This window comes from Carettochelys insculpta, chromosome 1 (genome assembly GCF_033958435.1).
Source record: "Carettochelys insculpta isolate YL-2023 chromosome 1, ASM3395843v1, whole genome shotgun sequence".
NCBI classification, from domain to species: Eukaryota; Metazoa; Chordata; order Testudines; family Carettochelyidae; genus Carettochelys; species Carettochelys insculpta.
In genome coordinates this window covers 40,415,007-40,441,148 of record NC_134137.1, presented here as the reverse complement: position 1 = coordinate 40,441,148, position 26,142 = coordinate 40,415,007, and the positions used below count along the sequence as shown (strand labels likewise).

At 40.0% G+C, this 26,142-nt stretch overlaps 1 protein-coding gene across 3 annotated transcripts in view; it reads right to left on the bottom strand.

Moving 5' to 3' along the window:
• GRIA4 (glutamate ionotropic receptor AMPA type subunit 4) overlaps window positions 1-26,142 on the bottom strand; it is a 316,531-nt gene that overhangs the window by 34,580 nt on the left and 255,809 nt on the right. For all 3 annotated transcript variants that reach the window (XM_074981809.1, XM_074981795.1, XM_074981800.1), the window contains exons 12-13: window positions 25,691-25,889; window positions 18,750-18,997 (exon numbers count right to left, since the gene is read on the bottom strand). In XM_074981809.1, the coding sequence (XP_074837910.1) occupies window positions 18,750-18,997; window positions 25,691-25,889 (447 nt within the window). The remainder of the gene's footprint in view (window positions 1-18,749; window positions 18,998-25,690; window positions 25,890-26,142) is intronic.

Below are 26,142 nucleotides of genomic sequence, written 5' to 3'. Positions count from 1 at the left end.
ATTTGTGCCCATGTAGACACACCTCTGGGGTATAAGGGTTTAAGTAAGTACATGAATAACCCCACCCTACTCAGCAAAGGTCTTAAGCATGTACCTATCGCTCAAGTCTCACTGAAAGGAAAGAAGTTAATGGGTTTTAAACACATGCTGAAGTGCACTGCTGAATTGGGGATTATGAACCAGATTGTTAAAAATATTTAGGTGTCTAAGGCTGTGTCTACACTAGCCCCAAACTTCGAAATGGCCATGCAAATGGCCATTTCGAAGTTTACTAATGAAGTGCTGAAATGCATATTCAGTGCTTCATTAGCATGCGGGCGGCCGTGACACTTCGAAATTGATGCGCCTCGCCGCCGCGAGGCTCATCCCGACGGGGCTCCTTTTCAAAAGGACCTTGGCTACTTCAAAGTCCTGTTATTCTCATGAGCAGAAGGGAATAAGGGGACTTCGAAGTAGGCGGGGTCCTTTCGAAAAGGAGCCCCGTCAGGACGAGCCGCGCGGCGGCGAGGCGCGTCAATTTCGAAGTGCTGCGGCTGCCTGCATGCTAATGAAGCGCTGAATATGCATTTCAGCGCTTCATTAGTAAACTTCGAAATGGCCATTTGCGTGGCCATTTTGAAGTTTGGGGCTAGTGTAGACGTAGCCCAAAGGTGAAGATACTGGAGTTTCAAAAATAATGGGAATTAGGCACTTACAGACTTTTGAAGTCCAACTAGGGGCCTATCTGCATATTTAATGCCTAAATACTTTTGAAAAATTGGTTTTCTAGCCTCTATCTGTAATCAACAGTAGGCACCATTCTTACAGTTAAATATGGTGTTTCCCCATTTAAATATAAAAGAAAGAGTTTTGGGGATACTAGTAATGTGACATTGATTGTTTTCTGTACTGTAATTGCGAACCAATATAATTTATAGTTGACATTTTTCAATACAAACATTACAAATTAAATGTCACAATATCCTCATAACCTGGGTAAAGACTATTCCCTCTATTTCACAGATCGGAAATCTGCAGCACACTTCCAGATTTTCAAACTTGGATGTCTAAAATGAGAAATCTTGCTCCATACTTAACCACTTACACCAGAAGACTGATTTTCAGAGGTACTAATCGTCTATAAATCTCAGGAACCCCTCAACACCAGCACCCAGATTAACTGAACGGGGCCTTATAGAGAAACATGGGACAAATTCTGCCTTCAAACATATGGCATTTCTTTGGGAATTCATGGAAATTCCAGGGGGATGTCAGAAGGAAGAACATAGTTTAATAATCCTAATAAATCTAGCCAAAGTACATAATGAATACAAATGAAGGCGGATCCCGTGGCTATAAAACAATTTAAACCAGCCAAGGCTCTGCTTCCTATTGTTCAAAATATTTATACAAACTCCAAGTTTTTTTTTATGGGCAGGGAAGAGATGCTGGTGGGGTGGAAGGACTCCAACTACCCAACTGTAATAACTTCCTGTTAATGTAAATACAAGACTTCAGTATAGGCAGATATAACAGCTAACCAGAGCAAGCAAGAGAGTAGAATCAGCCCCTCAGTATCAACCTGTGCTTTCCAACAGCTTAGTTACAAACACGGGGCTCTGAGAGAGTCACGTAGGGCATTCGGTGTATTCACCCAGTTTAAAGTAGAAACAGAAGACTGGTTTTCTTGAGTCGAGGGCTTCCTTTATCTAACAAGTATCAGAGGGGTAGCTGTGTTAGTCTGGATCTGTAACAGCAACGAAGGGTCCTGTGGCATCTTATAGACTAACAGAAAAGTTTTGAGCATGAGCTTTTGTGAGCACAGACTCAAGCTCATGCTCAAAACTTTTCTGTTAGTCTATAAGGTGCCACAGGACCCTTCATTGCTGTTACTTTATCTAACAGTCACCTAATTCTGCTCCCAGCGATAGCAGTGGAATTTTTCAAAGTGGTACTTTTCAATTGATTCCCGGGGTGGGAGTGTGCAGATAAGCAGCAGCAGTCCAAAGACTGAAACAGATAACATATGTTTCAGCAAAGGCTGGGAGTGGGAGTCTGAAAGTGCTCAGCAATGGTATAACCGTAGTCCCTCTGTGGGTGTTTCACCATTGACTGCTTGCAGCACAGCGTTAGACTCCTGTTGACTGCATTGAAAATTCCATCTTGGAAGTGCGAAGATTCCAAGGTTTTCCAAATTGTAACTAAGTGGAAGTTTTTCAAAGTTAATTATTAAAATAATGTTAGGAACTCGCTTAAAATGTGATGCTATAAAGTGGACGCCCCTTGCTCAGGGTGTTTTGATATCCGGCCTGATTCCTCTCTCACAAAGGGTGAAATTCATTTCCGGATCTGATGAAGTGGGTCTGCCCCATGAAAGCTAAAGAATAATAAATCAGGAAATAAATAAATAAATAACATTAAAGACATTAATACATTATTTTGTTCACTTTTAAAGTGCTACATGACTGCTTGTTTGTTTTGTGACCCTGACAAGGTCAGTGCAAAACTTAGGGCCCTTTTTAAACACTGCATAGGGGCTGCAGAGAGAGACTTCAAGTAGTTCCTGTAGCAACCCCTGTGCACCACATTAAAGACTCTCTGTATTGATCCATCATAGGCCTATGTGGAAGGCTAAGAAGGGAGCAGGCTCAGGAAAGGACACGTGCGGGCTACCACCTAGCATTCCTCTTTTGAAAGAGGCATTCAAATGAGGGTGATTGAAAATGCAAATGAGGCACAGATTTACATATCTGGCACCTCATTTGCATATTCCTCTTTCGAAAGAAGTAAAGCAATGTAGATGTGGGTCTTTCGAAAGTAAACCCCATCTTCAGAAGAACCCTTCTTCCTCAAAAAAATAGGAAGAAGGGTTATTTCAAAGACATTTACTTTTGAAAGAGCCGCATTTATACTGCTTTTCTTCTTTCAACAGATGTGCTTTTGAAGAAATATGCAAATGAGGTACCAGATATGTAACTCTGCACCTCATCTGGATTTTTGATTTCCCTCATTGGCATGCCTCTTTTGAAAGCGTAATGCTAGTGTAGATGTAGCCATTATGTGTAGGCAGGGATTCCTTAGCCCTTGTTCTGCTGGTGCAGAGGGACTACAGCTATTCTATTAACAGCTGTACAGTGTGTGCAGGATGGATGGACTGCACAGTAGTCTCCTAGCCCAGAGAACTGGATTTCAGCTGCTTGCCTCCTTTTCACTTTACTGGCATAAAGACAGATTACTCTGGCTTTCTATGGGTGCAGTGGATTTCACCCTTACACAGGTGTGGATCCAGGGGGACAGAAGCTCTATTCAAATGGATCGTGGCACCTTTTACTGGTGTAGATCACATGGGCACATCGTTGGGCCCATTTATTTATAACCATCATTTAAATATCAGTGTAGTTGTGTTTTATGTTAATTTTGTCCAGAGGTAAAAGGCTATGTAGCATGAAGGGTGTAGAAGAATCAGCTCCATGGTTCCTGCCTGGAACACCAATGATCTTAACATCTGATGACATAGGACCTAAGGACCATAGAGGTGAATGGGAGAAGTGGCAGAAGGAGAGGGGAGCTGATAGTAAATTCAGCTGTGCAGTAACTCAGGCAGCCATGTGCAAACCTTGGTGATCCTGTTACCTTTCTCCTCTTTTCATTTAGGTGACATTTGTGGGATGAGGATGTTTGCCTCCAGAATGATGTTTCTGTATTGTTTTGTGGTGGCTTTTTGCAGCTGTTCAGAGGTTTGGAAAGTTAATATAAGCCCCCATAGGGCCTTACATTGTCATGCACAAATGAGACAATCAAGCGTGCATGGTAAATGTACAGTGTTATATGGCTCTGCAAAGCATCAGCCTCACATGTGTTATGCACATTGTATCTTAAAACCAATAATCAGTGTAACAGAAATGCTGCTCAGTGAAAAGGTCATGTCATCTAGCTTTTTAATTTATGATTAAAATATCTTCACAATAGAACCTAAGCTCGGAGAATCCACAGCTATGCAAAAATCCCACAGATCTTTCACTGATACACACACCAAAGTTACAACCCCACTTGGCATCAGCAGGAAGGAAATGGACATGTTTTGATTTCTGTTCTTTTCAGTGGCGCAGTGGAGCTGTTGCTAGCAAATTAGATTTTCTTCATGAATAAGGGCATTTAGACTTGTATTACCATTGAAGCCAATGGAGCTATGCCAGTTTACCTCAGATGAGCTTCATCAGGAAGCACTGAGATGCTATTTCACTAAGCTCTTCGGTTACGGCAAAATGTAGGGCAGTTGTGAGACAGATACAGGTAGCGTTGGTAAGAAACACAACTCCATAGCCAAGAAAAAGCCCATTGCCACTTTGAGCAAAAAATAAGCTAGTGATTTGGTTCAACAATACCAATAAGCAGCAGGTATCGTGATGGTTAGGGAGACCTAGCCACCAAGTGGCAGTGCACTTGCGTGGCGGTAGGATATTAGTGAGTTGTTGCACCTGATGTGACAGTTGCAACAGCAACTGGAAATTCTGGAAATGAGGAGTTTGACAACAGTGCCATTTGGATGATGTTTTTCTGAGGATTAACTCATCGGCAGTACTGCTTGTTTCTGTCTGCATGTGCAAACCATTTTCAGCCAAGAAAAAAGCCAAATACCTGTTCATGGTGGTATTGTCAATATTATATTTGACATGTTCTTGATTCTATGAAATGTGGAACTACTACTACTGTTCTCATCATCATTCTTCCCTTAAAGATAGGTCTCTCATACCAACCATCTCATCTCTTTGCTATGCTTCATTTCCAGCTAAGAGCTGGAAGTGGAAGAAAGCTCGCTCCTGCCTACTTCACCTGCTACCTCAGCACTTTGCATGTGTGCATGTGTGGGGCAAGACCCCAAGTAACAGGGAATCCATACACATTAGCCCCACTGTTACAAGAAGAGACAAGATGTAATCCAGATGACATGTTTTCTCATTAAGTAAAACTGATTTTTCTAGGCCAGCTATATTTCTGTCACCATTCATTTAAATCTCACACATTCCCCATAGATTTCTGACGCTGAGCAAGTTCTTGGTGCAAACAATGAACACAATGTTTTTGAAACCAACACTAGTGTCAGAAACATCCTACTTACTGCTAATGCCTCTACCCCTTTGGCGGCTACTATTGTTTGCTGACAATATCACTACACCTATATTTAGATAAATTTAGCTTTCAGCAATATTACTACAGGTGACAAGATAGAAGTAACTAGCATCCCAATGTGATGTATCTCTGCCAGCGAACTAAATGCCTCAGTAGAACCCTGTGGATGAAATGAGGCAATCATTATCCTCTCAGATGAACACACAAAAACAACTGGCATTTTGTGGTTCCTTTTAGTTGTTCTTCTGAGTACTTTGACTATTCTGAATTGAGGATGTGGCTACAAAGGAGGATTCTATCTAGAGTATGTTGCAGTCCCTCACTGTAAAAGGAATAAGTACAGTATTGTGTAGCTTATAAAAAGCATTCTTCCCCCCTTATGTCTTCCTGGCCTTGTTAGGATTTGATAAATCAATTATGCATTTTCCTGTGACCCTTTGAGGCCATCACACCATTTTCCGAAGTATCTTTTGAAGCCTAGGCAATTTTGGGCATACAGGTTGGAAGAGCAACTGGGATATCAGAGTCTTCTAACATAAAACTGGTGAAAGGTGCTTCAATTTTTCACTTCAATCAACATGCCCCAATAATGGCAGTAGGACTGGAGATTTTACATAGTCCCAGAGGGGTAGCCCTGTTATTCTGTATCTTAACAAAACAAAACAAAACAAAGCAAAAAAAAATAAGTAGTCCTTTAGTATTTTAAAGACTAATACTTTTATTTATTAGGTAATGAGCATTTGTGGGTAAGACCCACTTTATCAGGCTTGGAGCAAAATTAAGAATCCAGGGTTTATATAACAAGGAGGATGGTGGGAAGAAAGAAGAAAAAGAAGGGGAAAAAAGAGGAGGGGAGTCACTTGTCATTAATATGAGCTGTGCAAGAAGTAAGTTAAGTGGGATAGGTGGCATTCTTATGACTATCAAAGGTGAGGAAATTGCCCTTGTTCTACAGACAACTACCAACCTCAAGAAAATGCTCACTAGTAGCTACACACCATACCATGGAAACACTAACCCAGGAACCTATCCCTGCAACAAACCCTGTTGCCAGGTCTGTCATGTAACATCATCACTGGACCTAACTACATCAGCCACACCATCAGGGGCTCGTACACCTGCACATCCACTAAATGCGATATTTGCCATCATGTGCCAGCAATGCCCCTCTGCCATGTGCACAGGACAAACTGGACAGTCCCTGTGTCAAAGGATGAATGGACATAAATCAGACGTCCTTTTGAAGGGGAACACTTTAACCTCCCTGGACATTCAATAAAGGATGTAAAAATAGTCATTCTTCTACAAAAGGATTTTACCACAAGAGTACAGAGGGAGACATCTGAATTGGAATTCATTTGCAAATTTGACACTTACTCAGGCCTTACCAGGGGTATCAATTACCTTATGCATTACAAAGGCAATTTCCCTACCTATATTCACAGGAAGGGCACCCATCCCACTTAATTTACCTCTTGCACAGGTCCTGTTAATGAAAGGTTACTCCCCCTCTTTTTTTCCCATTCTTCTTCTTCCTCCCCACCCTCCTCCCTAAATAAATTTGTTAGTCTTTAAGGTGTTACAGGACTGCTTGTTTTTTGTGAAGATTTTACATCGCTCACCCACATTGTTTCTATGCTACTGTAGCCCCAGGCTGAACTATCCATCCTGACATAGGAATTCGGCTACTTCCTGCAACTGCTCAAAACTTGTTGCCACCTGACAATATGAATTAGAGGAAAGAAAACATCCCATTTTACAAGTTTAGCTTTTGAATTCCTGAATTGCTGACTGACAAGTGTATGTTATTATCAGATGTTTAGCACAGAAGAAATATGGCAGACCCAAGATTCCAAAGACTACCAGAATGAAGTATTGGAGGGGTAGCTGACTGAGCTAACCTTGTTATCCCCACCCTTGCTCTGGCTTATTTATACCTGGCCCTGCAGATTTCCAAGACCAGCATCTGATGAAGTGAGTCTGTGCTCACGAAAGCTCCTGCTCAAAACTTTTCTGTTAGTCTATAAGGTGCCACAGGACCCTTCGTTGCTGTACCAGAATGAAAGATCTCTAGCATTGCTGAAAGTGAAACTTTCAGGATTTATGTACACCTACACACATAGTCCTCCTGGAGATGTGCTGAAATCTGGCCTGGTTGTAAATAGGTGTCACTTTCACTGATGTCAGTGGAATTATATCAGAGTGAATTTCACCCTCCATGGATAAGGAATTGCTTGAAGACTAAAATGCACCATCTGCATCTTCATCTGAAGTGCTCTTGACCAGTTGGTATGTTCCTGTGAGATGTTCAGCTACACCTTTCCTTCCTTTCTTCTGTCTAAGTGGCAGTACCTGGTGATAGCAGCTTGACAGTTTGTCCTGTCTATTGGCTACATCACAATTTTCTTGGTTGCTCCTGGATGTTTTACCATGAAATGCCCATGAATTAATCAGAGACTGTCTCCGACAAACACCAAGTGGTTTTTCATTTTAGATGCACACAGGAGAACTAGAGGGGAAAAATGCAACAACTCAAGACAGTTTTGTGTGATAGAAGGGCTATGGCTGGCAAACATGAACAATAATTTGTCTGATTAAATTAACCTGCTTTTATACCAGTGGACCACTTTTGCAGTCTCCTGAAATACATGTGACATTGAAAATTATTTGATAAACATTTGAATTTTGTCACTTACTGGATTGGCTCAAAATTTCTACTGTGCTGCCGAACTGTGGTTGGTTAGTTATACCACACAGTATTGTTTCTGTTCCGATTGGACAAGGGCAAATCCACTTCTGGCTGAAAGCTTGACTGTTCAAATTTAGATTTTCACTTCCACAGATGCACATTCTTTGAAATTTATCACTATGAACATATAGGCCAATAAAACTCAATCACAAAAAAAGGGAAACAATAACTAAACTATATTCATTAAAAATAAATAGTGCCAATATGTATGAGAAAATGTCTTGCCTTATTTTATGAGATGTAATGCTTGGAAAAGATTAACATCTCTTTGTTGCCAGTTTCCTTCTTGTTATGTACTGTAGAATCATAGACTCATAAAACATTAAAACTGGAAGGGACCTCAAGAGGTCATTGAGTCCCTGCCTTCATGGCAGAACCAAACACCATCTAGACCATCCCTGATATGTGTCTGTCTAATCTGTTCATAAATATCTCCACTGACGGAGATTCCACAACCTTCCGAGGCAATTTATTCCAGTGTTTAAACACCCTGACAGTTAGGAAGTTTTTCCTAATGTTTGACCTAAAATATCCTTGCTGCAGTTTAAGCCCATTGCTTCTTGTCCTATCCTCAGAGGCCAAGAAGAACAATTTTTCTCCCTCTTCCTTCTAACACTCTTTTAGGTACTTGAAAACTGCTAACGTGTCCCCCCTCAGTCTTCTCGTCACTAAATTCTTTCAGTCTTCCCCGATAGCTCATGTTCTCTAGACCTTTAATCATTCTTGCTGTTCTTCTCTGGACTTTGTCCATTTTCTCTATATTTTTCTTGAAATGTGGTGTCCAAAACTGGACACAATACTTCAATTTTGGCCTAATCAGTGCAGAGTAGAGTGGAAGAATTACTTCTCATGTCTTGCTCACAACACTCCTATTAATGCATCCCAGAATCATGTTTGGTTTTGCAACAGCATCACATTTTTGACTCATATTTAGCTTTTGGTCCAGTATGACCCCTGGTATGGTATCATGCTGTACCATAGCTAAGTTTAGTGCATTTTTTCAGTATATTCAATGTATTGTAATTTAGCAGAGCACACCTTAGCACTTTATTCATCTCTTTGTCAACTGATCAGTGGTTAGGTGTTATTAATGTTATGTAAAAGCCTCCCTCTCATTCTTTTCTTCATGGTTTGCATACCCCAGGCTTCTTTTAAGGTGGAAATTCATATTTGTAATAAGAGTTGCTAAGATAATTAGCATGTTGCTATCAACATCAACATACTTGGTCTTTTTCAGGCTGAGAAGTAAGTGATTTTTAGAATTTACGATCATGCCCTTGTCATACATACCCAGGGCCTGCCAGCTTTACAATCCAAGCTGATTTTAGCTGCCAGCGGTAGTCTCCAAGACCAAATAATAAAAATTCTATAGAACAAATTCAACATTAGGAATTCCTCCCAGAAGTGACATGGGAAGTGGCAAAGATATGCAAAACACTGCTAAGTAAATGGGAACAGAGGCACTCAGCCTTAGTAGAATTTTAGTGGTCTTCAAGGGTAGAAACATGTACAGCACACAGCACTAATCCAGATAGGAAGTGACAGTGACAGTAATCATAGCAAGGCCCACGATGAGAGGAAAAGCTGCAACCTACTTGCCAAGTGAAGGTGAAAAAGAAACTGTTTAACCTTGCAAGTCTGAAAGCTAAGTCTAAGGTGCGAGAAGTCCTCATCAGAGACATGCTGTTCGCAGACGATGGTGCTGTAGTGTCTCACACAGAAGACCAGCTTCAAAAACTGCTGGATCAGTTCTCCAAAGCGTGCAAGGACTTTGGGCTTACCATCAGCCTAAAGAAGACGAACGTACTCGGTCAGGATGTTGCTGAATCCCCATCAATCAGCATTGACAACTATATGTTAGAGGTTGTAGACAAGTTCGTTTACCTCGGGTCCACCATCACTGACACCCTGTCATTGGACATTGAGCTAAACAGGAGGATCGGAAAAGTGGCCACAACTCTGTCCAGACTCAGCAAGAGAGTGTGGAATAACAACAAGCTGTACACTCACACCAAAATGCAAGTCTACAGAGCCTGCATCCTCAGCACCCTCCTTTATGGCAGCGAGACTTGGACCCTGTATGCCCGCCAGGAAAAGAGGCTGAACATCTTCCACTTGAGCTGCCTCAGGCGCATCCTTGGAATATCATGGAAGGACAGAGTGACCAACACCGCTGTCCTCGAGCAAGCTGGAATCCCAACCATGCACACCCTCCTCAGGCAGCGTCGACTCCGCTGGCTTGGCCACGTCCACAGGATGAATGATGGAAGGATTCCAAAAGACATCCTGTATGGTGAGCTAGCCTCTGGCAAAAGACCTCCCGGACGCCCCCAGTTGAGTTACAAAGATGTCTGCAAGAGAGACCTCAGAGAGGTAGACATCAAGCTGGACAACTAGGAAGAACTAGCAGATGACCGCAGCAGATGGAGGCAGGGGTTACACAAGGGCCTTCAGAAGGGCAAGTTGAAGATCAGACAGATAGCAGAGGAGAAGCGAGCGCACAGAAAGCACAATAAGGACTTGCCAGACACCCACGACATCTGCAAAAGATGCAGCAAGGACTGTCACTCTCATGTGGGTCTTTATAGTCACAATAGAGGCTGTAAATGAAGTCCTCAATTGAAACTTTAAAGGGCGCAATCCATAGTCTATGCAGACTGAAGGATGCCTACTACTACTACTACTACTACTACTGAAATACAATGGCTGTGTCTATGCTAGCACCCCCCTTTCAAAAGGGGGATGCTAACGAGACACTTTAGGATATGCTAATGAGGCACTGCAATGAATATGCAGTGCCTCATTAGCATAATGGTGGCCATGGCACTTTGAAAGTGCCATTTTCAATTGCGTGTGGTTTGTCTACAAGGAGTCCTTTTCAAAAGGACCCCACACATTTCAAAATCCTCTTGTTCCTATTTGGCTATAGGACTAGGGGATTTCAAAATGGGTGGGGTCCTTTCGAAAAGGACCCCATGTAGACGAGCCTGAGTCATTGCAGCGCCTCATTAGCATGTCCTGAAGTGTCTCATTAGCATCTCCCTTTTGAAAGGGGGGTGCTAGTGTAGACATAGCCAATTTGATGCAATTCCTCAAAGGTTAAGTACTGCACATATATGAATATTAAATCTTATTCCACATAACCGTCCACAAATCAGTATGAAATACAATTAAATTTGTAACAAAACTGATAAAAACACTTAAGATATTTAAGGCTAAATCTTAAAAGTACATGCCAATTTAGCTCCATTGGCCACAGAAAGTAACTGAGAATTGATCTCAGTTTAGAATTTACTTATTTTTACTGGTTTGTGTCTCAGGATAAATAGGTTTTTCTAAACTAAATTGCAATCTGGTCACAGATTTTTGATCAAAATTATTTCTTCCCTAACAAACTGAGGTTTTTCTCCCCCACAGAGGGAGCTACTTTTCTTTTTTAGATATTTGTATTGAAACAATGAAAACCTAAAAGGAACAGAAAAAGGCCAAAATACATAGTTTTTGTTGATTTTTTTTGTCTTTTAGCCATTGAGAACCAAATCATTTCTGGGAGGTGGACTTTTTGACTTTTCAAGAGAAATTCAAAATAATAAGTGAAAACATATTTTTGCAGCCAGCTCTACTAAATTCCCTTGCCTTGCATTGTTAAAAAAGTACAAGATTATAAAATGTCATTCCCCTAAAACAATTTCCAAGTACTTCTGAAGGGAGACTAATTATAATCATACTCAAAAGCAAATCTCAACCCTGCAAGGTAGTTTTCAAAGGTGGATGGGTCAGTTGGATGCCACCTGGGCCCACAGGCCAGCCTGCAACAACGCCTTTGTTGACTCAGGGCTTGAAGGTCCAAATGTTTAAATAATGGTATTTGCCTGAGTGACATAGGAGCTATAAAAAATCTAGAATAAAAATTTCTTGCCTATGGGTGTAAATTTGGTATCTAAACACCTAGGAAAGGAGCTAACGATATTCCACGGGGTTTAGGTACTTAACTTTAGGAACAGAAGTTACAGAATTTTGGCTGTACTAGGTGGAAACATACACAATCGCCTAGTAAATGAACCTAATGTGTAATTATGCACTTGGAATGCCTATTATGTAGATGACAGATGGCTTGCCAGCTGTTCAATCTATTTTCATCCGCGGGCCTTGCTTGTCGCTGGTGCGGATAAAAGAAGACATGAGACAGCAGGCACTTACTTCAAACACGCTGTATTCACTATGACTGGGTCTACACGTGCACCTTCCTTTCGAAAGGGGCATGTTAATGAGCAGGTTTGCAAGATGCTAATGAAGCACTGCAATGAATATGCAGCACCTCATTAGCATAATGGCAGCCATGGTGATTCAAAAGTGCGGCTTTTTGAATCACACGCCGCCCGTGGAGACGAGACCTTCCGAAAGGACCCCCCTCGTTTTCAAAAGCCCTTTTTCCGATCACAGATAGGAAGAAGGGCTTTTGAAAACTGGCGGGGGGGGGTCCTCTCAGAAGGTCCCGTCTCCACGGATGGTGCGCAATTCAAAAAGCCGCACTTTCGAATCACCACGGCTGCCATTATGCTAATGAGGTGCTGCATATTCATTGCAGTGCCTCATTAGCATCTTGCAAACCTGCTCATTAACATGCCACTTTCGAAAGGAAGGGGCACGTGTAGACCCAGCCTACGTGTTGAAAGAAAACCTCCCATTTACCTAGGTCCTGGGGATGGCTTGGCCCATCTCTATGCTCCTAAGGGACCTAAAGAAAGCTGAACGATAGAAGATGCATGTGTGGCAGCTCAGACGTAACTGTGGAGTTCCACTCAGGGTACCTTAGGCTCCCTGCCAATTGTTTTGTACTTGAAGATGATGTAGACAATTTCAGAGGATGGTGCATAAACCAGAGTATGGGAAAACTGGAAGTCCTGAGAGAGGTTGCCTAGACCAAGCCTGACCCAACAGAAGGCACATTCAGGTTCAGTAACTTGTTAGAAGACTTGGTTAACTAACAGGCAGATACAGAGGGCCTGATTCAGGTTTGACTCTGTCCATGTTCAGAGACGTCGGTGGGACTGAAAGTGGCCGAGTGAAAAACAAATAAAACCCGAGTAAGGGCCCCGTCAGAACAATGGCTCAGATGAAGAAATGGGATGGGGTTTCAAGCCTAATTTCTGTCAGATACTGTATGGACCAATTGAAATGAATAATCATTTTTGCGTAGCATGTCATTGCATCCTATAATCTCTTGAACTCATTGTATCTAACTAGGCACTCACGTGACTTTTTGAGCATCTTACCAGCATTTATCCTCACAACACACCTATGTGATTGGGAAATATCATTCCCATTTCTTGCTGGGACTTGAAACACAGAGAAGCTTATATGACTTGTTCAAGTTTACACAGGATGATTGTGACTGATTCGGATATCAAATCCAGATCTCCTGTGTTCTAACTCAGGAACTGCCTACTAGATTGTTCTATTACCTCCTCTCATTTCATGTATTGGCTAATTGACTCCTACCCTATCACTCAGTAGCCATGTCTACACCGCCCCTCCTGTTCAGAAGTGGCATGCAAATGCAGATGACAGAAAATGCTAATGAGGTGCTGATATGAATATTGGCATAGTGGCATAATGGCGGCCACTCGCTGCATCGAACGTGCTGCTTTCAAAATGTAAAATAGCCATGTAGACGGGGTTCCTTTGAAAGGAAGCCCCACTTTTGAAAGCACCCTTCTTCCCAAAACAATATCATCAAACCCTAACGCTGTCTGCATGGCCATTTTGTGATTTTTGTGGAGTACACCTACCACTAATGACAAACTGGAACGTGGCTGTTTCATCATCAGCTAGATGATTTATAAAATATTTTAAGTCCATATGCTTCTCAAATGTCATGGTTACCTGGAGAGTTATTGTTACAAGCTGCTGAATGTATTTGCAGCAGTCTGCTACCTCTTTTTATTGCATCTGCCACTCATTTGAACTTTATTAACTTACTGGGACACATCTTTTAGGGCCATGTCCTGCTTTCATTGAAGTCAATGGAAATTTTGGCACCAATTTCAATGATGGCTGCCTGGTAATCTCTCATGTTTTGACACCTAAACAACCAGGAAGTATGGTGAAAAGAAAAGGGAGAAAAATAATTGGCAGCATTGTCAAAATGTACTGGGCTACAAGCCACCTTCTGCGGTGCTGGTGTCCAGGTAACTAGCAAAGAACAAGAGTAGAGGAGTGGAATTCCATAGATGAGTCTGTTTGTCCAAAGCTGGGAATGGGCAACATGGGGATGGATCACTTGATGATCACCTGCTCTGGTCATTCCCTTGAGGGCACCTGGCATTGGCCACAGTTGGAAAGCAGGATACTGGGCTAGATGGACCTTTGGCCCAACCCAGTATGATTATTCTTATGTCCTTAGGATGGCGGGGAAGTCTACTCCAACCAAGCAGGATACTTTTTAGTGCCTCTATGAATGGAGAACAATGATTACACTTACATATTTCAGAGAGGTGTTCTGAAGATTAGTGTTTGCAAAGAACTTTGGGCTCCTTGAATAAAATTTGCTATATATATGCATGTAGTAATAGTGGTAATTTTGGGGAGATTCTGGTTTGTATTGGTAGTTTTAATAAGGCTCTTTAATGACCTTTGCTATCTTGGCTTCTTTATCTTTCATACCTGTACTCTAGATTAACACCTTGACCAATGTAATTTGGCCTGATTTGGAGGTTAAATGAATACAAAAGAAAATATGAAGCTGATGAAGCTTCCACTTTGAATTCAAATAACTCAAAGGTGGAATATTGTAGAATAAAAATGAGCCTGGAGCAAATCCTCTTTTTGTTCTGACACAATAGGGCATGAACTGATATGAACAATGCCCAAACATTAATTAACTAACCAGCTTTGTTCCAATTCCTGCCCCTGCAGGCTTAAAAATATCACATTTTTTAGTTATAAATCTATTCCTAATTGGTAATTGATAAATGTATTGCTTCTCCTGTAGCAGTGATCACTGTCATATCTCAGACCCAGATTCTGGCTCACTTACTAAATAGTCACATTAACTTCAGTAGGGCTAATAATGGAGTAAGGTACCATACAGTGTGAGAAAGGGTACAATAATCAGGCTTGGATTGTCCACATGGTGAGCTCTGTACCTTACTCATTTTTGGCCAGTGACACTCCATGGCTGTGTCTACACGTGCCCCAAACTTCGAAATGGCCATGCAAATGGCCATTTCGAAGTTTGGGGCACGTGTAGACACAGCCCATATCAGCTGCAGAATAAAGGTACAGCCGAGGAGACAAGTTCTCATGACTTCTGAGTCTCTGCTATTTACTAAAAAAGAGTTTGTTCCCATATGAATGGCCCCTGAAGTCTAATGGTGACAAACTTCTTTGAATGGCAATGAAGGTAGAAGGTTTGAGTGGTGAAAAACATCAGGCGCAGTTCTTTGCAGTAACTCAAAGGAATGTTGCTATATTTTGCCAGCGATGCAGCTGGACACATCTGCAATGAGGCAGATTTGGCTTCCCTGATAAAAACATAGCTGAACCCTCATTACTAACACCTTTTAGGTGCCAGTCTCTAAGTAGCCAAAGTGTTACAGAACTGTTCATGATTTTTAACTAGTTAAAAGGGACAGCTTCTATCATTAGAAAAGCTGAAATGCTTCAAAATGTGGGGATTTTCCATGGATTGTTGCAGATTGTAAAATGGGCCCATTCTGCCAAACATTTGCCATATTTCTTATTTTTTTCACTTGAAAGTGGGACCTGCTTCTATTGAAAAAATGTCCACTTCTGAGCCACCAGTGGTTTTGAAATTTTTAAATTCCAATTGCAGAACCTGAAATTTTGCATCTTCTCAATGCAAAAATATTGAGGGAAAAGAAAACACCAGCATGATTTTTGTACAAAATTTAGTGGAAAAAATAATCACCAGTTTTGCACAGATTTGAATCATACAGTTCGAACCTGGAATCCTGGAAGAAATGAAGTCAATGCACATGTTATCTGGGACATGTTATGAATGTGAGTTATTATTTGGTATTCACATGTATCTTTTCATAACAATAAATGGGCTTTGTAAGATTTTTCCGTGGGTTAGGACCTCTTCTCTGTCACTTGAGGTTTTAACACTTGGGCTAAGGAAGGAATGAAGAGTGAATTGTTTCAGTGGGAGCATAAGCTGCTCAGGACATGTGAAGGCTCAGGAAACGCATGAGCATTAAGACAGCCAAATGGGACAGCTTGCAAGAAGGGTTGATCTGCTTTTTATGTTGGGTTGCAATCACTTTTATGGGGATCCACAGTGAAACTCAAAAACAAATGCAGTTGCCTTCACTCCCTATCATATGGATGCTGCTACCCATTCTGATGAAATCCTGGCTCCACCGATATTAATGGAAGCTTTGCCATTGATGGTATCCTCAAGCAATTTATAGATACAATTCAGCAGCCTCTTCCATTCCATCAATTGTATTATATTCCCAGATTCCCTTACTCCTGAGCTTATACATAATTGCTTTGTGCTTGGTCCCTCTTTGCCCTAATTGCCAAATTGAACAAATAAATAAACAAACAGGGTACAGACCAATCTCCACTGGCTAATGGTTACATCAGTTGATTGTTTCTTGCTAAGGAGGTAAGACACTGTGAAGAAGATGGTGAAATTGACTAAAAAGCCCTATAAAACATGTGCAAAAGAAAGAATCCATAGCTAAGAGTGACTTGACAGAAGCTAAGATGCACTCTAGTTCTGGCCTAGTAAAGCAAGGGTACATCATCAGTGTGTATTTCTGTACTATTTTGACAAGAATCAGAGAGGTAGCCGTGTTCTGATGCGTGAAGCGGGTCTTTGCCCTGAAAGCTTATGCTTCAAAATGTCTGTTAGTCTATAAGGTGACACAGGACTTCTTGTTGTTCTGTACTACTTTGCCATATCTAGCCTGCTATACCTAACGTGTGTCCAGACTGCATATCTCTCAGAAGTTTTGTTGACAGAGGGTGTGTCCAGACTGCAGATCTCTCAGAAAACATCTGCTCATCAGGAGTGGTCTGTCGACATCCCTGTACGCCCTTTTCCACGAAGAAGAATGGATGTCTTGACAGAAGTGGCTTTTATGACATCTGTCCCTGTTTGGATGGACCAAATGTTGGAAAACCTCTCCTGACAGAACTGTCAGCAAAAGATATGCAAATTGCAGTGTGCAATTTGCATATCTTTTGTTGACAGTTCTTTGCAGTTTAGACACAGCCTTTGAGATGAAAGCTCTAATCATAATCGCAGTACAACCTAGCAGTTGTAGCTGTAGTTTTCCTGAAACAGCGAGAAAGGGATATTAACACATAATAAATATCTCTGATTTGTGAATCTCCAAAATAAGAGTGACACAATCAATTTACTTTTCCCATTTCTCTTACCTTTTAGCTTTAATTAACCCCATTATCTCATGACATTCCACCATCTTCGTTATTAACATTTTCCTGTTTTCAATTCTCTTTGCCTTCTTCTAACTTACCTTCTGTGACCACTTCATTAGTTGTAAGGGACAAAACATTCGAATTTCAATGGTGTTTACAGTCAAGGTCCAAAATTCATACCTGGGCACCAAAATAAGCAGTCTGATTTTTCCTTGATCATGCTCTAGTTCACATTACATTTCTGTTTTCCTTTTGGTGTGGATAAAATGAGCCAAATTCTCCTCCTGCTTATACAAGTGTAACCCAAGAGTTACTCCATGGAAGTCAATAGTGTTAAAATAATGTAAACAAGTGAGTTCAGGATCAAGCTTATTATCTTTATACCAATTACAAAGGTTTTCTTTTTAAAAACGGAAAATTTTGCACATTGGCAGGTGGTACTTGTCTGTACTTTCTCCTCACTAGTATCATAGATTGTACAAACTTTTTTATTTTGTCTCCATTTTTTCCCTTGCAAATCTCATTTTCAACCCACATACTTTTCTTCATGAATCTACTTCATCAGTAGGGTTGCCCGCTCTCCCAGACCAGATGGTCTGGACACCATTAGCGCAAATGGCATGCAGTCGGGAGAGTTGGCAACTAAGTTCGTCAGAGCCTGTTGTAAGTAAAACATAGTGGTGATCATTCAGGCAATATTTATTTTACGTAAATCTTTAGGAAAATAACCTTGGAGGTATCAGATGTGTGTTAAATGCTGCCAATTTTACCTCACATCTGATACCTCCAATTTTATTACCTTGAAGATTTAAATAAAAACTAAATCTGCTTTACCTGTAAGCCAAAACTTCTTCTATTTGCCTGAATAAGCCTGATTCCATTTTAAGTAGTTTCAGAATAATTTCATCTTCTAATTTCAGAGTGCTCATGTTAATGTGAATAGTGATGAGTCTTAAGGCAGTCTCCAAACGCATAATGCTAGAAACACAAACTCTTGCTTTTTTTCTAGATAAGAAGGTACTTTAATCAATTGAACACTGGTACTGATTATTTCCTAAATGCTGGCATTTGAAATAAGATGCTACAAGCAGCTTCTTATCCAAAAATAGCAGCCAGAGTCAATAATCAAAACAAAATGTAAGAATATTACTGATATTATGAAAGCTAAGGCTGAATTTGGTAAAAGAAGTTGGTGGGATAGAACAGCTGCTGTTACTTTTGTTTAAATTGACAAAGTAGCTAGTGTTCAACCAGTTTGGTTTTTATATGGCCTTGAAAGATATATTAATTAAAGCTATTAAATCTACATTGTTATAGGAAACTGTTACCTCCTTGTTGATCAAAAATATGAAATGAAGAAAAAAATCATAACATACCATGTTCACACATAACACAAAAAGAACTATATCAGGGACATCAGGGAAGGTGGAATACTATAACAACACATGTTATATTGTTATACTATTCCACCCACCTTAATGGAGAACCCTTGGGTGTGGCTACGCCATAGCCTTTCGAATCCAGATTTCCTCCCACTTTCATGGTGTCACACGGCTTTCGCTGTTCAATGTATTCATTCATGGTGGACTCCAGGAGGAAGGCAAACTTGCCCTTGGATTTGCGAACACGGGCTACTCCCTCAGCTGTAGTCCTAGTGAACACTGATGGCTCTGCTGATTTCATGTAGGTCCACATCTTTTCATACACTGCTATTTTTGATCTCTGGAGAAAATTAAAGAGAAATTAGGTAGACCAAAGATACTGAAGCACTGAATGAACCACAACTCAAGGTACAATTGATCGAAGCTGACCCCTCAAGAAAAGCAATTTTTGGACAATTTTACCCAGCAAGAGATTTATTTGAGTGCTTTGGTTATTTTAAAAGAAACAGTAACAAAAATCCAATAGTAATAAACCTTAATTTTACACACCCTGTTGCCTCTGGGAGCCCTAATAAAGAAAATTACAAGCATAAATCTGAATTTCTAGCTACAGAGAGGCAGTTTTTGCTTTCAGAGCTGAGTATAAGGATGTTACAATGACTGAAAAGTCAAGTCTTACCTTACAAATGGGTGATATGCCCTTTAAAAACCACAGATCAGGAGGAAGAGAGAAAAAGGGCCCTCCCAAAAATGCCAGGTCGAGTTTTAAAGTCCTCACTTAGTTTTAATTCTAATTTTTTACTCAATCAAAGTTTCTATTGACTTCAATAAGTTTTGCTTGAGTAAAGGTGGAGTAGTTGCTTCAGGATACACAGCACAATAGAAACAAATGTAAACAAAACTAAGATGTACGCACACACCATTGGAAAGGGAACAAAATGATATATGGAGCTTTGATCTCAAAGACATGCTATTCTGGTCTTTTGTTTGTGTAGTGGGAGAGAGAGAATTCCAGCATCAGTGACCCATAGAATACAAACACTTCTGCCTGTCGTCTCAGGATTACACCAGTGCTGTAGACCTCAGCCAGAAACATATGATAAATTCACAGCTTGTAGTAGATTACGTGGAAATCTGTCTTGCTGGTGAATGCTTAGCACAGTTACAAATGATAAGGCCTTATAGGTGGGAAAAGTTAGTATTGTTTTTATAAAAGTGTAACTATATAGAAAGAAAGAAAGAAAGAAGCTTCTATTATCAGGAATAAGGCTTTGCACATTTGCCATTCATTAAAAGCCACCCACCTTTACACCCCTACTCCCCCTGCAGACAGATGGATACAAATTTTTGAAATCTAAATAATGAACAACTTTGAAAATGCTGGCAGCTATACATCATTTAGCATTTTCACTGAACATATGCCAGCTCTCCCTTCTCCTTCTGCATGGCAACGTCTACACTAGAGTTTTGTAGACAAAATTGGGGCTTTGTTGACAAAACTCACAGAGCATGTACACACAAAATGCATTTTGTTGACAGAAACTGTAGACAAAAAAGCTGTGTAGACACTCTGGAGAGGCCCTTTTGTTGACAGATCAAATCAAAAGATCGATCCACTTTTATGCGTAGATGCAATCTGCCAACAGAAGTTTTGCTGGAACATCTCTTCCAAGAGTAACTTCTGTAGACAGATGCTTCTACTGTAGTCATAGCCCATGAGAGAAGAAGGCTCCTTTTAGTAAAATGAAGAGTTTCTAATGCTATGGCCACACAGTAAAGTTATTTCAAGATAGCAGCTGTTACTTCAAAATAACTTTCCAAACATCTACACTATGCACATTCTATTTTGGAATAAATTCAAAATAGTGGGCACATTATTTTGAATTTTATAAACCTCATTGCAGGAGGAATAATACCTATTTCAAAACAGGTGCTGTTAAGACACGGAATAGCATTATTTTGAAATAAGCTATAATGGCATCCAATGGCACTAGTTGGAAACATGCACTATGGCTATGTCTACACTAGAAGCATCTATCGACAGAAGTTACTGTCAACAGGGTAATCTCAACGGAACCTCTGTCAACAGATTGCATCTACACACAATTGCTGTGTCAACAGAGAACTGCCAGACAGCACTGCCCTCTGGTGCCAGAAAGTGGAATGTCAGCTCTGCAAAGAGGGCAGCCCGGCAACCCGAAGCCCTCTGTCAACAGACGTGCCTACACTGCACTGTTGTTGACACTACTCTGTCCAGATTGTTATGCCTCAAATTTTTGAGGGATAAGACTTGAGGAAAATGCAGAGTTCTGTCAAGACTTTGTTGACAGAATGCTTTAAGTGTGTCGACGCTGCCTGAGTTATGTTGACAGAAGGCCCCCATAAAAAGGGGAGAAGGATTCTTTCGAAGATGGGGTTTACTTTTGAAAGTGCAGTGTTTACACTGGTTTTCTTCTTTCAACAGAAGCTATTTTGAAATAATAACATGCAAATGAGGTGCCAGATATGCAAATCTGCACCTCATTTACATTTTCAATTTATCTCATTTGTATACCTTTTTTGAAAGAGGAATGCAAGTGTAGACTCGGCCTATGCGTCTGGACATGCCATTTCAAAATATATGGGTGCTACTTCAAAGTGTATTCTTGAGTGTAGCTGGGTTATTTCAAAATAAGTTGTTTTGGAATAGCTTTTCCATAATGCCTTATTTTGAAATAATGCTGCTATGTAGATGTAGCCTAAGAGACTCCACCCAGCTGTTGTATAAGTTCATAAGAGTTTTCTTTGAACCAGAATTAGGCTTTAGTCTCAGTCTTCCAAGGTCCTGAGCACTCCTGAGAGGTGCTGAATGCCTGCAGGCCCAGAAATAGTGAATTACTTATGTGCATCTATATTCGTTATAGCACTGAAGTATGCGCTTAACCATAAGTCTGTGGGACTGAAGCACATGCTTAAGTGCTTCTCTGAATAGGGACAGATGCTGAATCAGGCCAAACTCCCACTGACTTCTGTAGAAATTGGGGTTTCTCAGCACCTTGCACCTTGTTCCATGACAGTGAAAATGGGAGGAACTGAGGATACTTTACAAGAAAATCTGGAATTAAAGAATTAATTATTCACTTAAATTGATTTACCTTAAAGGGGTGTTAATGGGACTTCTATACAAGGCACCCTGAAGTATTTGTCTAAACCAGTCATGAATAATTGCATTAATAATGTGGCCAGAAAAAAATGCATAAGCTGCACAGGAGAATGGTGAAAGGAAACATCTTTGTGGTTGGAATATTTATCAGTGGTTCCTAGTGAAAGCATTTTACCACAAATGTAAAAAAAGATATGTCTTGTGTAACAGCTTATCAAAATCTCTTCATTTTTGTCAACTGATACATGTGCTCAATTTGACTTGTTCTGAAAAAAAATACTGCAGACTAAGAATTTCCAGCCACCAGAAATATCTACGCAACTAGTCATGTCCATGAAACCACCTCCTGCTGCTGTTACCCTAGCATCAATTCACAGTGACCATAAGCCATGATAACTATTGAATTACTCTACACTTACACCTGTGTAGCTGGAAGCAGCATCTGGGTCTGACTCTCCACTGCTGTGTTCCTATTTTACATTAGTGCAATTCCACTGGTTTCAGTGAGACTGGCATAAAACTGGAGTACTTCAGTGCTAAATCAGGCAGCATATCAAGAATGCTGATATCTTCAGCATTCCTAAAGCTTTTAGTACGAGAAAATATAGGTGCAAGTATAGTGCGCACAGGCTTCTCTCTTAGAATGAAAACATAATGAATTAAGGTAAACATTTCTCTCTTCTGTTCTAACAAATCATGAACTACATTTTCTAAACGAGATCATTAAAAAAACAAAAAACAAAAGCAAACAAAAAAAAAACCAAAGGAACAAAAACCTTTTCCATAATTCAGTTTCCTTCTCCCACCAGGCCAACAACAGAAAACACTGATGTTCTCACAAATCCTCATCTATTTTAAAACACTGTCAAGCATCCAACTTTCAGCTGAATAATTCTGCCATCATTAACATTTAATATATAAGCTAAACTAGAATGATATCCAGACAGGAAAACAATAGATTTTCCATACTATAACATAAGGAAGTAGTGAGTGGTTTGAATTTTCATACTTAACCAGCTAGATGATGCTTCCTTTCATAAAAGACATTTTTTTCTACAAGACAATTGAAATCTAATTTTCTGCCTTTCAGCAAACTGCTCTCAGTGTTTAGCTTTCACAGCTTCCAAACAGCTTTAATAATAGTTGGACAGGAAACAGCAGGTAGGAACTCTGTTTTTCTTTTCAGTTGACTTTTAAAAACTGTTTTTTTTCTCTTTGTTGATCAGTCAGAACTAAAGCAGATGACAAATTAATTTAGGTTTTCTGACATTTGGACCCCATACAGTCCATGTCATGAGTGATCATTTTTTCATAGAGCTGGTAATTATTAATAAAATGGTAACAACAGCATGAAGTCCCAAAATGAAGAGACATGCTCTTTGGCTTCTAACCTTTTAGAATGCTGGACTGAGTGAAACAGGTAGGGTTTTACTTTAATGTTTATCAAGGCTGGTTCTCAATGTCTTTATCATGCATTTTTAAGTGAAGATATTTGCATCCCCTTGGAAATACTTTACTGTTTCTCACTTTTTTCTTGATAAGGATTTTTAGCAATAGACACTGCGACGTTGCCTAGATCAGAACCCTTTTGAAGATAAGCCTTCAGCTACATGATTTAAACAAAATGATCCAGATAACTTAGTGCTTGTTAAAGCTTCACATTTATATGTGCAGTTACGTTTAATTTTTTTGGCTACTTTTGTCTTATTTGCTTTTATGTTCTAAAATACAGGGGGAAAATGTTGAGATAGTAGATTTTGGTGATTTCTTTTAATTCCCAAAGATTAAAGTGAAAAATGGTGTTTACTGTGGGTGGAATAAAAATGATATTTATTTTTAAAAATGGATCTTGTTATTTTACATGAAATACGGTGTTTAAGCACAATAGAGTAGCTATCTTTACAGCGTGATTATAAAAAAAGACAGAAGTATTGTGGCGGGATTGGTGGCTGCTCCTTAAATCAAAGGAGCTGAGCTCATTCTTTCAAAATTGCAGTTTGTCAAAGTTTTATAGAAGCCTCAGAGAAAGGGTCCCATTCTTTTTTTTCCCCAAATCCTACATACTCACTTAGCTGCTTTGCCTACAATAAGTGAGATTTATGATAGACATATCAGGTATATTAAAAATAATGGGGAACTTATAAGTAATGTCCATAACTAATTTAAAATTAAATAAATCAGTCTTACTCCCTCAGCCACAGATTTTAGTGGCTGTGTTCACTGTGTTACCCTAATTAATGGAACTACTCAGAGGTAATGATTAGCATTTGGTCTATATCCAGGATCAAACATGGAATTTGCAAAGCTAGAAACCTGGCTCTTCAGAAGCTGAGTTAAAGAGCCAGAGTTTGTAGCTCAAACCCAAAGGAGTCCTCAAACAAAGGAAGCTCTTCTGGAGCATCACAGGATCACAGCAGCTCAAATCCCTGACAAACCCTTATGTATGTAACAGCCACCATCTTGACCCACCTTTAGACTCAGACACATGAGAAGGTTCTCAAGCTGTAAATTGTCATAGATCCATCTTCTCTATGCAGTGGTTATGGAAGGGACATTTAACACACACATCAAACAATGAATTGCTCATAAGGCTAAACACACGAACAGGAGTTTACAAGATCAGACATCCAGATGTTAACAATCTCCAAGTCAGGGACCTTTATAGCTCTATGTTTGGGAAGGCCTCTACTGTACTGATGGACACAGTACAAGGGCAAAATAATACAAGTGTGCTAAAATAGCTGCATGCATTTCTGAGGGTAAAATATTAAACTATAGACATGTTAGGAATACTTAGCGGACACTATGTTAAATCCTTAAGGGTATTGTCAATAACTAAGGGCAGCACATTTAAGTTTTGTTAAAAATGTGTTGCTAGTTGACAGATTTCAGCTTGAGGGTCGGTCTCAATGGTTCGGGTTTTTGCTTTGTTTTTAGTTTTTTAGGGTTTTTTTAAGGTAGGTGGGGAAAGAGAGAGAAAACACTCTGGCATTTGACAGTAGCCTTTTAAGGACACAATGAAAGAAAAAAAACATTTCAACTTCTTGTTCCTACTGAAAACATCTTTTCTCTATGACCTTTAGCCAACACCTGGGATTTAATTAAACTCAAATGAGGTTACTGGCTAATAACTTCTAGCTAAAATGATATGAAAACACTTGAAGACTTATACCAGTTCAGTCCACTAAGCTGTACTTACAATGGCAAGTGACAGAAAACTAAGTAGAAGATGTGATCATGGTCCTTATGTAGTGTTGTTAATATCAGCGCTCTCTGTCTCCAAACTGCTAGGATGAGAGAACTATATACCCCTACCACACTGTTATACAGGAAACCTAAGGAAAATGAACAAACTGATGTAGCCTGCAACCAATTCATTTTACTGGTCACTTAGGCTGTTTGCTCATGCTCTAAACCCACAAAACCACCACATTTCCCATGTTCTATATGTCAGTGATTAGTAAACTTTTATCCTGTCAACAGACTTTGTATGCCTTCCCTCAGCAAAAGAGTCCCCAGCACACCCTAGAAGTAGAAGCCAAACAGCAAGGCTGCTTATTACCATCACAGATCATTCAGTACTGGATACTGTTTCAAAACTGTAGTTTGAGATGAATCAGTAGCACGATGCTGCTCTAATTATCTTTTGTTTCACTACCCTTCAGGGCTGTTCCCTTGCCTGATGTGTCAAAATCAATAAACTTCCCACCAATTGAAATGACCGCAAATGGCAACAAGTGGTGCCAGAGGTAAAAACTGTAACCTCAGTAACGCAAACAGCTGTATACCACAACATAATGATTTGTAAAGGAGCAGCCTTTCAGCATTCTGAACATTTCATTGTAGACTTGTCTGTAGGAAGGGCAGTCCTTATTAAGCATGCCAACTTACTCTGAAGAATTCTTTTGTTGACCCTGAGTCCAGTGTTCCATATGCAATTTCAGTTTGCTTGGCAAGGTCTTCTGCACTTTCTATGGGCGAGACCATTCGCTCAACAGTCAAGAAAGCAGCGAGGTTAGCAGTGTATGACGAAATAATGATGAGCGTGAAGAACCACCATACACCTCCAACTATGCGACCTGAGAGGGATCTAAACACGAATAAAATAATACACATTTTCCTATCTCTTATGTCAAGGAGAGAAAGAGAAAGAGAGAGTAAGAGAGATCATTATTACTGGGTATCTATTAATAAGTAACAGTCAATAAGTGTGGGATTTTACACACAGCTCACTGTAGCTTTCATAAGATTCATATCATAAATTTTGAGGCTCATAATATCAAATGATGTACATAAATAGTGCAATTTGTAAACAGCTTTGTGAATTCTCTCTGGTTGTATCT